This window comes from Panthera leo, chromosome B2 (assembly GCF_018350215.1).
Source record: "Panthera leo isolate Ple1 chromosome B2, P.leo_Ple1_pat1.1, whole genome shotgun sequence".
Lineage (NCBI taxonomy): Eukaryota > Metazoa > Chordata > Mammalia > Carnivora > Felidae > Panthera > Panthera leo.
Genome location: NC_056683.1, coordinates 97639903 through 97655302, shown reverse-complemented (window position 1 = coordinate 97655302; position 15400 = coordinate 97639903). Strand labels below are relative to the sequence as shown.

At 44.2% G+C, this 15400-nt stretch overlaps 1 protein-coding gene across 9 annotated transcripts in view; it reads right to left on the bottom strand.

Annotated features, from left to right (window-relative positions):
- ARMC2 (armadillo repeat containing 2) overlaps window positions 1-15400 on the bottom strand; it is a 138482-nt gene that overhangs the window by 37600 nt on the left and 85482 nt on the right. For all 9 annotated transcript variants that reach the window (XR_006202750.1, XR_006202752.1, XR_006202749.1 and 6 more), the window contains 5 exons: window positions 12123-12438; window positions 8723-8845; window positions 8301-8414; window positions 5579-5711; window positions 4887-5047 (listed from right to left, as the gene is read on the bottom strand). Coding sequence is in view for 4 of the 9 variants with exons in the window: in XM_042939511.1 (XP_042795445.1) it covers window positions 4887-5047; window positions 5579-5711; window positions 8301-8414; window positions 8723-8845; window positions 12123-12438 (847 nt within the window). In the remaining 5 variants the exon portion in view is untranslated. The remainder of the gene's footprint in view (window positions 1-4886; window positions 5048-5578; window positions 5712-8300; window positions 8415-8722; window positions 8846-12122; window positions 12439-15400) is intronic.

Below are 15400 nucleotides of genomic sequence, written 5' to 3'. Positions count from 1 at the left end.
CTGCACAGGTTTTAGTTGGATTTAGTGGATTTAGCAAATCTCTATTTGGGTGTTTTAGGGCTTTTTTCAATCTAATGTCAAGACTGTGTTACTTTTCTTGAGGTCTGGCCTATGATTAGTTAATCCACACTCGAACCCTATTAATTGTAAATTGGTTTAGACAAGGAAACAAAAGTGGCCCAAAAGCTACAAGTAAAAGCAAAAAGCAGTCTGAAGTTTGAAAGTAAATACAGCAAATACATAAGAAAGTGCCCTACTACACTAGATATTATATTTTGGAATGTGTAGTCTTTGCACTAAAGAATAGCAGAGGGGGCGCCTGGGTGGCTCATTCGGTTGAGCGTCTGACTTTGGCTCAGGTCATGATCTTGCTGTGCTTGAGTTCAAACCCTTCATTGGGCTCTGTGCTGACAGCTCAGAGCCTGGACCCTGCTTTGGATTCTGTGTCTCCCTCTCTCTCTGCCCCTCCCCCACTCATGCTCGCTCTCTCTCTCTCTCTCTCTCTCTCCATCAAAAATAAACATTAAAAAAAAATTTTTAAAAAAAACAATAGCAGAGGCAAATTCAAGAACAATTTATATCTATGATTTTCAAACTCTTGACTGCCTAAAAGATACATACGTCAGGACTGTACATTATGACTTACATATTTATTTACAATTAACAACCATTTCACAATAGAATACTTAGTCTTACTGCATGTAATATATTCTGATATTTTCTTTCTTTGCTACCACCTCATTTTTTTAAAGATGTTGGACACGGGATGGAAAGCACTGATTTTGATAACCAATCATTCTTAAGCTTTCTGTGTGAACAGCATACTTCTAATACTAGAATTTAAAGGAAAGTTTTAGAAAGGTATAGAAAGGAGTAAAGAACCCAAAACAATAAGTTCCTCAGTGATCATTATATCACGATTTCTGTTGTAGTTTAAGTATCCTGCAGCATCAATTAAAGCTTCTCTTACTTCACTATCTCCCAGTTTTCTGTGCAGCACCAGGTAGCTCTAAGAAGGTTTGATTATTTTCCTATTATGAGGCCCAGTCCTCACAGTCCATGCTCTTCAGTGTGGACTTGTTAATGTCATCCTTTATTTTCTTCTAATTTTTTTAGAAAAACATTTTTAAGTAATCTCTACTTAAAACATGGGGCTTGAACTCACAACCCTGAGATCAAGAGTCAGATCGTCCACTGACTGAGCCAGCCAGGAACCCCTTTAATGTGATCCTTTAACTTGAACACCAGGCCTCACTCTGCCCCTTGTCTCACAGCCTAGGTGCTAAGTTGAACGTATGTTACGATGAACATAAAATAACCTGTGTTCTTTGTGTTAATAAACTGCACACACTGATCACCAGTTACCAGCTCTCCTGAGAGAAGCTCACGGTAGAACAGTGTGCCAGACTTGTGTACATCACTTAAGATAAACATCAAGATAAACACACTACTGATGAGTTTATAAGAAGTGACTGCAATACATCAGGACGTTTCAGACAATTTTCTTTTTAAGCTACTTTCCAAAAAGAACATCAACGTCCCAATGTCCCAACCATGTAAAGGACCATTACTTTCTCCTGTTTTTGTCTTTCCTCAGTCACCCATAAAAAAAAAAAAAAAAAAAAAAAAAAGTTGGCTAACTTCTATTACTGTATCAATTGCCTTGTTATTTCTAAAAGCAGTGCACACTTCAATGTGGGCTTTGTGATTTAACAGCTCATTCTGTTTTCAAAATGGCCAGCTTTTTAGCTATCTGTGTGAAACAACTGGAATTCCAGTACACTCTCACTCACCTGTGCATACTAATTGCTGCATCCTGGCTGGTCAGACATACTACAGCCCTGTCAGAGGTAAGGGTCTGAGGCTGGCACCACACAGGCAAACACCAGGAAAGAGCTCAGTCCTTAGAATTTGTAAGGAGGGCCTAGTGATCACGTGAGAAATCCCTGACACACTGTGGCTCCCTGATCAAATGTGTTTATTTTTGCTCTCCACACCACAGTTCCCTTCCATGGGTTTGGGTGAGGATTTACAAAGTTAGTCAATCAGAGCACCTGGGTGGCTCAGTCTGTTAAACATCTGACTCTTGATCTTGGCTCAAGTCGTGATCTTATGGCTCCTGGGACCGAGCCCCGCCTCCAGCTCTGTACTGACAGAACAGAGCCTGCTCGGAATTCTCTCTCTCCTGCTCTCTCTGCCCCTCCCCTGCTCATGCTCTCTCCTTCTCTCTCACTCACAAAATAAAAAAACTTGAGAGAAAGAAAGAAAGCCAATCTACAGGCATCTATCAAGGACCTACTTCATATGAGGCAATATCATTTCCCTAAAGTGGTTCAGTTGGAGTGGGGAAACAAGATAAAAGTTACAAAACAGTAACACAGGAGAAGTTACACAGTTCACGATTGCTATTTAAGAAGTACAGATTTCCTATGACTACACTGTGGGCTTGAAAAGCTGTGTGAGAAAGGTCTGCAGGGACGGGCAGCACCTGGCTGGGATAGGCACATGCAAAGGCTCAGAGGTTGGGGAAGCACAAGGAGAAGCCTGCCCTGGTTCTAAGGGAAGCCTGAGGGAGGGGCTACTAGAATGAAGTGCCTGCCGCCTGCCGGGTACTGCATTCTGCTGAGAAGCTGCCCATGCCCACAGGGGGGTTAAGGGGGCCCTTATGTGAGGCACCTGGGTTACTCGGTCAGTTAAGCACCTGATTTCGGCTCAGGTCATGATCTCACGGTTCGTGAGTTAGAGCCCCACATCGGGCTCTGTGCTGACAGCTGGGAGCCTGGAGCCGGCTTCGAAGTCTGTGTCTCCCTGTCTCTCTGCCCCTCCCCCACTTGCACTCTGTCTCTCTCAAAAATGAATAAACTTCAAAACAAAATTTTTTTAATTAAAAAAAATTCAAAGGGGCCCATATGTAACATGTCCCCACCATTTTGTTATTTATGGTTGACCGTTCTGGACCTATGTGCCAGGGAAGGAAGCCACAGGTAGGCTGTGGTACAGGCAGCTGGTGCCTTAGCCCTGAAAGCCCTACACCCCAAGGGAGTGATTCAGGAAAGCAACCACACCTCTTCCCCAAACAGGAGACACACAGAAAGATATGCCAACAACAGAGGAGACACATGCTGAGGGCAGCACTAAGAAGCCTCGAGAGAGTTGAAGCATGACCAAGCAGGAGCCTCTAGGAACTTTTTGCATCACAGCAGAGACTGAGCAGAGTTGAGTCTCAAGCAGGGTGGAGCAGATGATGGCCTGCCACTGAAGGGGTCACTCAGGGACTCTGGTTTCATCTGGAACGACCTTCTAGGTCCTGAGTGCCCCTCCAGCAGGCTTTGGGCAATGTGCTTATTTCCTGGCTTCCTTCTTCCCTGTGCACCCTTCCCTGAAACTCCTTCACTGAGCAGGTAGGGGTTCTCAAGCCTGGTTGCATAGCAAACTCACCTGTGGAACTTTGAAAAAAAACACAGACAATTGGCCTTACCCTGGAGTTCCTCAATCAGCATGCCTGGGGATGGGGCCAGGACAAGAGTGTGTGTTTTTTAAATTCCACACCCAATTCCAATGTTCTGCCCCACTTGAGAACTGAATTAAGGCAAGTTGAGCACAGACTTCTGCTCCTGGCAACCTGAGAAAGCTCAGTGTTACCAGAGCAGACTGTGAACCTCAGTGATTTAAAATCATGTTCATTTTTTTTTTCTTACTCCTACACCCACAAAATTATATTTACCTGAAAAGAGCAAATTTCACATCCATCTAGCAATCCTGATTCTTTCAAGTAACTTCTGGTTCTGAGTTCCTGTTTAATAACATTGTTACAACACTTAGCATTTACAAAGCACTTTCACAGCCCTGTTTTGAGGACTCCTCGTGTGTCAGGTACTCTATCAGGCTCTCTGTACAATGTCTCCTCCTTTATATTCTAACAACTCCACAAAGTGGCCATCAATGGTCCCTAGCTTAGAGATGAAAAAATATAAATTCAGGGAGGTTAAGCCCAACATTAAAAGTTTATATGTGACAAAAGCAAGGGCTTAAACTCTGAACGGTGTGCTATGGGCCCTGTGGTCTTTCCATTATGCACTCAGATGCTTATTTGATCCTCACTACTCCCCAGAGCAGGGCTAGGGTTATCATGTCCCCATCTCAGAGATGAAAAGACAGGTCCTGAAATTCTCTGGTCAAATCACACCACAGGAAAACACCAGCATTGGAATCCACAGCTTCTGAGCCACACTGAGAGCTTCCACATGGCCTTGCAGATGCAACACGGTGGCTGGGCAATGGTACAGACATGGTCTCCATTTTGAGAAAAAGGATTATTGAAAACATTCACTTACCTATTTAAATCATTGTTTTTAGACCTAACCCAGAATGAAAAAAATTCTCCTAAAAAAACTTTTTTTTTTAACATAAGAAACTATCCTTTCCTTTGATTTGTATCAGTGATTTATTCCCTTTCAATGGTCTGAACCCCACTGCAATGTCAAATAATTTCACAGACCCTCCTCCACATAACATAGTTGCTAATTAAAATGTATAGATCCATTAAAACCATGACTTGAGAGTAACTTTTAGCCATATTTTATCAATTCCAATGTTATATATTTTTAAACAACACCAATAATTTATGCTCACATCTGGTATTTAGGCAGTTTATAAAAAAATTCAGAAAAGAAAAAAATGAGAAAAGCCACAGAAAAAAACCATGACAGAATCCAATGAGTTGGAGTCCTTGTGTCCCCATTGTAAATAACATTCTGCCTCTTCTCAGATATTTCCAAATTTACACAGCTACTCAAACACATACCAATCTTTACCCATGCTGGTCACAGAAAAGAACATTTCTCTTACTCTGATAAAACTCACAGACTCACAGTCTGGAGTCTTACCTAAAAATGATGGTAGCAGGACTAACAATGTGTTGGTGTCTTCATCTCCAAAACATGATGAAGCGTTGGTGATATTTTCACTGAAGTTCCATAAAGTTTTGCAAACCAAGCAGGCCAGCTGCCAATCGGTAGGACCAAAATGTCTTAAACAATCCACCAACCTAAGTCAATAAAAGTCAAATTAAGAAGTTGTTAGGGGGGAGCCTGAGTGGCTCAGTCACCTAAGCGTCCAACTCTCGGTTTCGGCTCAGGTCATGATCTCACGGTGCATAACTTGGCTTGGGATTCTCTCTCTCTCCCTCTCTCACTGCCCCTCCCCCACTCGAGCTGTCTCTGTCTCTCTCAAAATAAATAAAGTTAAAAAGAAAAGTTATTGGTCAGAATCTCTTTAATTTTTGTATTTTTAGCATAATGACGATCATCCTGTATTATTTAATATGTATTACATGTAATTCAGTGGTTTTTTTAACATTTCACATCTATAAATTTAAGTAGCTACAAAGTAGCAATAACCTACTTCTGAACGGTTTTAAGAGTCCAGTGGCACCTAAATTTCCTCTTCAGCCCGTAGCTTGGCAGTTCCAAATGCTGAAATACCTCCACCCCAGAAGAGTGATGAGAGGGGCCCAAGCTCCATGGGAAACCATTCCCTCTGACATCTGAGAGTCAGGACTCCATGCCTTGAAACTTACTTTTTAATGCCACCTCCTTCTTTTAGGATGACACGTTTGTTTTTATCCACAGTGAGATTTAGGAGAACGCCACAGGCAGAAAAGCAAATATCCTGATGCTTAGCATCGAGCAGTGCAATCATGAACTTGTGTACTGGGAGGACAGAGAACAAATGTGGACCAATAAGGCTCAGGGTTCCCAGCTGTACCTTAGATTATAAATGGCAAAGGGGGAAATGGGGAGTGGCTCGAAAAACCGGAAACTCTGCTAGGGGACTTAATCCATTCTACCTAAGGCTTTACTCATGCCCAGCTGTGGGTTTGCCAACATCCACTGCATCTAGAACTTGCTCCCCATCCCCCAAGTCCTTGGTCCCCCAGCAGTGCTGCATCTGACCCAGGCAGCAGCTCCCTCCCTGGGGCAATGATATAGTCCCTTCCAGTAGAAAGGGAAAAAAAAAAAAAAAAAAAAAAAATCACAAACTCCAACCACACAGGTGACATTCATCTCTACCATCTGATTCTTCTCAAGGGCCCCTTTGAACCTTTGCAGCAATTTTCTTTAAATACACAACCCCTGGGGGTGCCTGGGTAGCTCAGTCAGTTAACCATCTGCCTCGGGCTCAAGCCATGATCTTGTGGTTCGTAAGTCGAGCCCTGCAAAGGGCTGTCAGCGCAGAGCCTGCTTCAGATCCTCTGTCCCCTTCTCTCTCTGCCCCTCCCACCACTGGTCCTCTCTCTCTCTCTCTCTCTCTCTCTCTCTCTCAAAAAAAAAAAAATAAACATTAAAAAAATTTTAAATACAGAACCCCGGGGGGGGAAGTAGGCTCCTGTTGCGATCTCTAAAGTCTTCCAGGGCTTGTAAAAGAACTGCTCAGATGGCTGGAAACTGGCCTGTAGCAAGGCAGGACTTCCAGGGTAGGGGGCAGCTCAGGGCAAGACAGGCTTCCCACCTCTAGGAACCATTTTCCTTTACACCTAGGAAATGGAACCATCTATCCTGGTTTCTTATACCCCCAGAAGGGGCTGGGCAAAAGATTGGGGGAGGTTGGATAAAGTGTGTTCTGCCTCCACCCTATCACCTAAGAGGTGGCCATCTTGTTCTGACTTTGGTCCCATTGATGGGTCAGACACATACATGTGTGTGTTTAAGAGTCTAAAGAATGCGCCAAAATGTTAACAGTTATCTCTGGGGGAGTGAGATTATGGGTGACAGTTTGCTGCTGCTGCTTTTTCCCCTTAATATCTGTATTACCTAAATTTGCTACCATGGATAATTAGGAAGTTTTAGGTATTATACTTACATGAAATATTTGAGATGTATAGAGGTGGTTATCTTGTGTACCTGCCACCCGGCTTAAGAAATAAAATGTTACAGGGGTGCCTGGGTGGCTCAGTCAGTTTAGCATTCGACTTTTTTTTTCTTTAAATTTTTTTAATGTTTATTAATTTTTAAGAGTGAGAGAGAGAGGCAGAGAGTGAGTGGGGGAGGGGTGGAGAGAGAGGGAAACACAGAATCTGAAGCAGGCTCCAGGCTCTGAGCTGTCAGTACAGAGCCTGACACAGGGCTCGAACTCACAAACTGCAAGATCATGACCTGAGCCAAAGCCAAAGCCTAACTGACTGAGACACCCAGGCACCCCTGGACTTTTTTTTTTTTTTAAGTTTATTTATTTATTTAGAGAGAGGGAAAGCATGAGTGAGGGGAAGGGCAGAGAGAGAGAGAGAGGGACAGAGAGAATCCCAAGCAGGCTTCATGCTGTCAGCACAGAGTTGGACTAGGGGCTCAATTCCACAAACCCGTGAGATCATGACCTGAGCCAAAATCAAGAGTCAGACGCTTTACTGACTGAGCCACCCAGGTGCCCCAAGTGACCAACTCTTGATTTCGCCTCAGGTCATACTCTCATGGTTCTTGGAACTGAGCCCTGGATGACAGCACAGAGCCTGCTTTGGATTCTCTATCTCCTTTTCTCTGCCCCTCCCGACCTCAAAATAAAAAAAAATAAACTTAAAAAAAAATGTTACAGATCCAATTTTATATCTTTGGGCACGCCTTCCCTTCCAACGGTGACTTCTATCTTAAGTGTGGAGTTTACAATTTCCAAATGTCATTTGTACCTTTACATCATTACTATACATTACATAAACAATACTCAAGATCGTTATGCATGTTCTAAAACCTATATTAATGGCATTATTCTGTATATACCCTCCAATCACTAGCTGTTTTGCTCCTATATTATGTTTGAGGCTGATCAATGTTGATCCACGAATCTCTAGTTCATTTATTTTAATTGATGTAGAACTTTTTGTTGCATGAACATATCATGATGTATTCACGCTTAGGTTTTTTCCATTTGTTGCTATTACAAGTAGGGCTGTAATGGACATTCTAGTACGTGAAGGAGAATGTCAACTGAGTCCATTCTCATGGACAGTAATAATGACTATAGATTGTTTCCCTTACACACACACACACACACACACACACACACACACACACACCATCTCAGAACTCGGAAGACCATGCACAAGGGAGAGGGGAACCCTGAGAACACTGGCCAGATCTATCCTGGCATATCGAGTGGAGAGCCTTCCACATGCATGGAACAGCATGTCAAGCACTGCGCATCCCAAAGCAGAAACAAGCATCACATTGTCATGACCTAAGCTCTAGAACTGCTTAGCTGTTTATTGGCAAGAAGTACATGCTGATGAACACGGAGTATCATTAACTCACCATTTTTCTGCACAATGAAATCACAGATGTCATGGTCCTGGGAGAGATTTCCAAAAACACGCACAGCTTCAAGGATTCCATCCATGTTATTACTCACAAGAAGCTTTATGAGCACTGGGTTTGGGGACCAGAGAAATAAAACCAGTGAATTTAAGTTTTAATTTAAAGGCTATTAGGCTCCAGTATTATACTAAATACTGATAACTCAAAATCTTAAAGCAATAATAAAACACAAACTGTAAGACACTTTAGCAAGAACTTGGCCACTAACTTTTCCCCATATTCCAATGTCTTAGAATTGAATGAGGCTCTTTGATATCTGTACCAGAAATCGGAAAATAGGAATGCCACCAGGTCTGTGTTTAGCAAATAGAGTCAAAATGTTAAATATTCATCCACCCAAACCCAACACTGAACCTTACATTCAGCAATATATAGCTTTTTGTCTTGAATTATGGAATTCTTCACTTGGTAGTAAGATAAGTTGTTGATTGTGGCTGTAGTATTGATCACCAGCTCCTCGCAATCCTCAATTGACTTGTATTCTGAAACACAGTAAGGAAAAGGGTACCAAAGGCTCATTGCAGGGGCAGAAACAACGACATCCTAACTGCAGCAACAGCAGCCCCAGGGACAAGCCACTGTCCCAGGCAAGGTCTGTGCAAGGGCACTGTTTGCTGCTTTATTTCCCAGGACGCTTCCTGCGTGGAAGTGCATCAAAAGCAGAGGACCACTCCTGGCCAGGTTTTAGAACACTCTAAGCTCGCTCCCTCCAGCCAGGGGGTCTGGACAAATTGGGCTGATCTAGGCCCTGTGTTTGTAGTAAAGTGGAGGTGCCAACACACCAGCAAGCTGAGCTTCTCTCACCCCCACTGGTTTGCCGTATTCCTGAGCTCTCTGGGGGCTCCACCCTGTGAGTCTGTTCCCCACACTTCCAGTCTGTTCCCCACACTTCCACCTCGCAACAGAACGATCCTGGGGGCAAACTCTATCCATAACTCCTATCAGTGCTGCCCTCCAAACACGCAGACTCTGATCACTTCTCACCTCCTCTAGTACCACCTAGCCCATCCCCCACCTCTTAACTGGCTACTCTTCTTCCAGCTTCCTCCCTGAGTCCATCCTTAACATGATGATCCTTGAATAGTAAGTCAGCTAAGGTCACTTGTCTTACGTGGGCATCAGGTCCTACCTGGGCAGCCCTAATCTTGACGTCTCTGGCCTCACTTGATGTTCTAGCCCCCAGATCCCCAGTGCCAACCACACTGGTCTTCCTGCCCCCCCCCCGTTTTTTTTTTTAACATATCAGCATGATCCTGACTAAACCTTTGTACTGCTGCTACTCCCTCTGTCTAGAATATACTCTGTTTCCAGTTATCCACTTGGTTCACTCCTCACATCCTCCAGGTTGTTGCTCAGACATCACCTTATTGAGCACACATTCCTTAATCACCCTATATAAAATAGCATCCATTATTCTCTTCCCCTTACCTTACTTTTTAAAAAATTGTTTAATGTTTATTTATTTTTGAGAGAGACAGAGCATGAGTGGGGAAGGGGCAGAGAGAGGGAGACACAGAATCCAAAGCAGACTCCAGGCTCCGAGCTGTCAGCACAGAGCCAGACGGGGGGCACGAACACATGAACTGTGAGATCGTGACCTGAGCCGAAGTTGGACACTCAACCAAATCTCCCAAGCACCCCTCCCCTTACCCTACTGTTATCTTCTCCATAGCACATATAATCACCTGACCTGTTCAGTGTTTAATGTTTGTCTTCTAGGACTAAAATGGAAGCTCCACAAGACTAGGGATGTATCTGTTTTAGTCACTGTTGCATTCCTAGCACCTAGAACAGAGTCTGGCACATAGGGGTGCTCAATAAATAATTTGCTGGATGCAAGAATGAGTGAAGGAATGAACTCTTTATTTAGCATATAAGGCCCTTAGTCATTTTGTCCCTGCCTTCTACTCAGCCTTCAGACTCATCTCCTGGCAGATGTAGCAATGCCAGTTAGGAGCCCTGGTTCCTGCTACCCCCCACTAACGACGCTAGACCATGGGCAGTGTTTGGGAATCTGTTGTTTTTTTGTCTCTTGCCTTGGTAGGACAATTCATTAGCTTGTCCAGAAAAAAAAAGGGGGGGGTACCTCTTCTGTATCACCACCTTCTGTAGGACTACACATTTGGCCAGAAGGAATAGTGACTGACATCAGGAGCAAGAGGGTAGGCATTCACAGCTATGAGGCATCTATCATGAACAGCACCAAGCACTTTATGTGCATTTAGCCCCACAAAAGTAAATAGTTAATAATGCTTTACATGTGCTTACAAGCATTTGAACCCACAATAATTAATACTCAAAAGGTGCATCTGTCTCAGTCAGCTCAGGCCACCGTAACGACATACCACAGATTTGGGCTAAAATAACAGAAATCTATTTTCTCACGGTTACGGAGGTTGGAAGTCTGGGATCAGGATGCCAGCACAATTGGGTTCTAGTGAGAACTCTTCCCGGCTGGCAGATGGCCGCCTTCTTGCTGTGTCCTCACATGGAAGAGACAGCAAGAGCAAGCTCTCTGGTGTCTCTTCTTATAACGTACTAATCCTACCATGAGAACAGATTATGAATTTTGGGCAGGGGGCCAGGAGCAGAATACTATTGGCTGAAATGCAGCCCCTTCCCCAAATGCACATGTTGAAGCTCTAACCTCCAATGTGATTGTATGTGAGATAGGGGTTTTAGGAAGTAAAGTTAAATGAGGTCGTATGGGTGGACTCCTTATCTGATAGGATTGGTGGTCTTATAAGGAGGGGGAGAAAGGGGAAAGAAAGGGAGAAAGGGAGAAAGGGGGAGAAAGGGAGAAAGGGGGAGAAAGGTGGGGATTGCGATCATTCTCTTTTTCTTGAGTGCACACTCTGAGGAAATGCCATGTGAAGACAGGGTGAGAACGCAGCTGTCTGCGAGCCAGGAGGCGAGCTCTCATCTGGAACCCAACTGGCAGGCACCTTGACCTTGGGCTTTCAACCTCCAGAACCATGAGAAACAAAGTTCTGTTGTTTAAGCTACTAAGTCTGTGGTATTTTGTTATGGAAGAGTGAGATGGCTAATAAAGGGGAGAAATGGGACACAAATGATTGGGGGCCATAATTATAGATACCATGAAAGGCTGAAAAATAAAAATATAAACTTTAATCACATGGACTAATCCAGGAAAAGTTAAGGATTTTAAACTCTTTGTGGTTAATTTGGCCAGTCTTTGGTAATTTGATTGGTATACTTTCTTTATTATTTTAGAAAGAGAGAAAGAGAGCACGCAAGCGAGGAAGAGGGGCAGAGGGAGTGAGAGAGAGAGACAGAGAGAGAGAGAGAGAGAGAGAGAGAGAGAGAATCCCAAGCAGACTACATGCTCAGAGCTGAGCTCGATGTGGGGCTCCATCCCACAACCCAGGGATCATGACCTGAGCAGAAATCAAGAGTTGGAAACTCAAAGAACTGAGCCACCCAGGCGCCTCCAGTATACTTAAAAAAAAAAAAAAAAAAAAAAAAAAAAAGATAAAATTCACATACCATAAAATTCAGCCTTTCCAGGTGTACAATTCAATGAGATTCAGTAACAATTATTTTTTCTTTTTCTTTTTTTCTTTTCTTTTCGCAAATTTTAAAAAATATTACCTGTATTACCTTTGAGGAAGTTCTGCACAGTGGAGGAATTTTCCTTCCTGCAGCTGTGAAGGCTCATTAAAGCCAGCCAGTTGTACCACTAAACCCCTAGGGGCACCGGAGCCACAGAACTGTCTCCCCTGCTGGGAGCAGCCTTACCTAACGTGGCGAGGAGCAGGCCCACGGCGTGCGGGTTGGTGGCCAGGGCCGGGCCGATGCCAGGGTGGATGGCTAAGTTGGCCAGTACTCGGGTCAGCTTGATGAGCACGTCCTCCGCTGGGGCCCGCGGCCTCTGCACCTTGGGTTGCTGGGCTCCTCCCGCCTGCTCCTTGGCGCACAGGTCCATTTTGTAGAATGTATGGAATAACGACAGCAAGGTCGGAATGCTCCCTTTCTCTTTGGAAAACTGTTCACGAGCCTGGTGATTTTTCGCTGTCAGGTTGCCAAGAATAAAGACAATACGGACAACTAAATCCTGCAATAAAGGGAAGACCATTACAAGTGCATAGTGGCTGGGACAAGTTGTTGGAAAGGGTACAGTATTTAATTTATTCACGACTTAATTAATAGCAAAATGGAACACATCTGGCTTCTACTAACTTGTCTAGTATTTGAGTCCCAAGACTGGTGCAAATTGACAGAGGAGATTAAAAGCATTTGGCAACAATGAAAGAATACAAACCGATTGATACTATTAGCAAGGGCTATTAACTTCAGATCCTTCATCTGAAATTCTGGCCGGCTTTTTTTTTTTTTTTTTTTTAACCCCCTAGAGAACAATTAGTTGAGTGGCATAGGATTACTGATATTGTGTTATGTAAATCTAAGTATTGATACTAACAGGTTTCTTGAGCACCCAAATCTTTTCCTAAAAGTTCACCTCCTGCTGAAGCATCGTGTTTCTAAGAATCGGGTGTTCTGCACAATGGCTAATCAGATTGTGTTACAGCAGGCTTTCCTGACTCAGACATCTGGGGCAGGATAATCTTTGCTGTTGGGGGGCTGTATTTAGTAGCAGTATTCCTGGCCCCTACTACTAGGTGCCAGGAGCACCTCCTCAGATGCCACAACCAAAAAGGCTCAAATGTCCCCTGGGGGCAAAATCAGCCCCAGCTGAGAATCAAAGCACTGTGTTATATAAAGCCACCACTTAGTGATGAGGGAACATAAGGCAAACTGAGGGCCAAGCACAGTCTAGCATTACCCAGCCCTCCTAGGTGGGATGTGTGTGGCATTCCTCAGGCACTCCAGGCTGCCCAAGGACAAAGGAAAGGACCAAAAACAAATGGTTAAACTGATAAAGTCTCCATCAGTTCACAACTATCTTAGTAAATTAGAAGACAAAGGCAATCTTATCAACAGCCTAATCTCCAGAAACCTATAGACCGAGTTTCCTGGAGCCCCAGCATCAACCTCCCCTCCATAGTGATGTGGGAAACAAAGGCAAGAAGGAAATGGCAGATAAAATTAGATTTCCTTATAACCCGCAGCCCTTTGACACACACTTAAGGCAGGCAGAGTAAAACCTTTCTTCAGGAACTCCCTACTGTCTTAATGTTAATGCCTTAGCTTGACAATAGCTAGACCTCCAGTAATCTGTGAGTCTTTAGAATATGAAAATCTCTTTGGAAAGTTCCCTTTTGACTTTACCTCCCCCAGCCCCATAGCATATAAGGAGCCACTCTTCACAACCCCAGCGCCCCTCTTTCTGCTCATGGGTCCTGTCCCCATGCTCTAATAAAATCACCCTTTTGCACCAAAGACGTCGCCAAGAATTCTTTTTCGGCCATTGACCCACTATCACCCCAAAACCTCATCACTTGTTTTTCTTGATCAGGGTAGTGGTTACATGGGAGACACCTTTATCACTATTTGCTAAGTTGCACATGTGTGTTTCATGTACTTTTCTGTGTATAAACTATATTTCACAATAAATAAATATTTCTTAAAGTCCCAAGCTGAGAACAATTTACAACTAAGCAGAATGCAAAAATAATTATGTTCTTAATTCGACAACGACAGACAGATGAGTACTCTTGGCCTCACCCATACCCACGGAGAGTGAGGAAACTCCTGTGGGAGGAAGAGACTTTACAGAGACACTCACTGAGGGGCTACCACTGACCTGGGTGCTAATTCTCATTGTGCCAGGCACTGTGCGATTTGACAGGCAAGAAACTGGGCTTCGTACAAGCTGCCTGGTCACACAGCTAGTGAGAGGTGAGTCAGGATTGGAAACCAGGATTCTCCTGATCCAGAGTCATTTCTGCAGCCAAGCCCTGCTTCCCACATGGCCTGTCATTTAAGGATCTCCTTTGCCTTGCCATATGCGGAGCAGTCAAGGAGTTATCTCCTTTTAAAACCCAAATATGTCACCAGGAGGGATTCCCTATAAACTGGACTTTGTTGATCAGATCTGTAGTAATTAGCAGACTTAAGGACTGGGGACAAAGGGCAGAGGCCTGGGCCTGTTTTAATCGGGGAGCCAGGTCTAGGTGGGTCCTGGGGCTGGGGGATGGGCAGCACAGAACTGTGAGTGGCAGAGAGTGGAAGGTCACAGGCAAAGGACAAAATGGGATTTGCCTGGGGCTCCTCTGCCAATACCAACTTGTTCCTGCTTGTTCTTGAAAGAAAAGTTTTCCCTGGCACTGGCCGAGAAGAAGCGAGGCCACTGCTTGTGCAGCTGGGAACCATTTGTCAACATTAAGAAAGTCGGAGGCTGACACACCAGCAAGAACTGGAGCGGGTCCAGGAGAGAGTTCACACTGGGAAAAACCTCAGCTCAGCCCGCAACCAATGGCACCCAGTCATCCCAGTCAGGAGAACCTGGTCCTGGCCCACCGCGCGCCTGAAGCCCTTAGGGAACTCTGAATGCTGGGAGCCTGGGAGAATACACTCGAAGAAACAGGGTAAGGCACCGTGCTCTGAAGAGCTCCTAATCTATTTGAGAAGACAAGGCTAACAAGCGTGGGGGAAGAGCAAAGACTAAAAGGGCCAAGCAGGAAGCTAGACACGGAAAGGGATTGTAATCTCCAGCCTGAAAGCCAGGCAGTCTGGTTCATACATGTGACTTTGCTTAGCCTCTCTATGCCTCTATTAACTCATTCGTAGAATGGGGGAAATATTGTGTTGTAGTGTATTGTATCGTATTGTACTCTATTGAGGGTAAATGAGACAAAACAGGTAAAGCACAGATCATGAGGAATGATTCAGGCACTGCTCTGAACCGCTTTCATGTACTATCAGTAACATGTTAGTGGCATTTAACTGTGCAGGACGGACCCGACAGTCTCCGAGAAATTTAGATCAGAGGATGCCCAGAGAACAGTGGTGGGGGTTGGCAAAATAACCTCCAATGAATTTGAGTCTAACATTTAAAAATGTATAAAATGCAGATATATGGAGGGGAGGACGGAGAAGGTTAGCCAGGCGAAAAG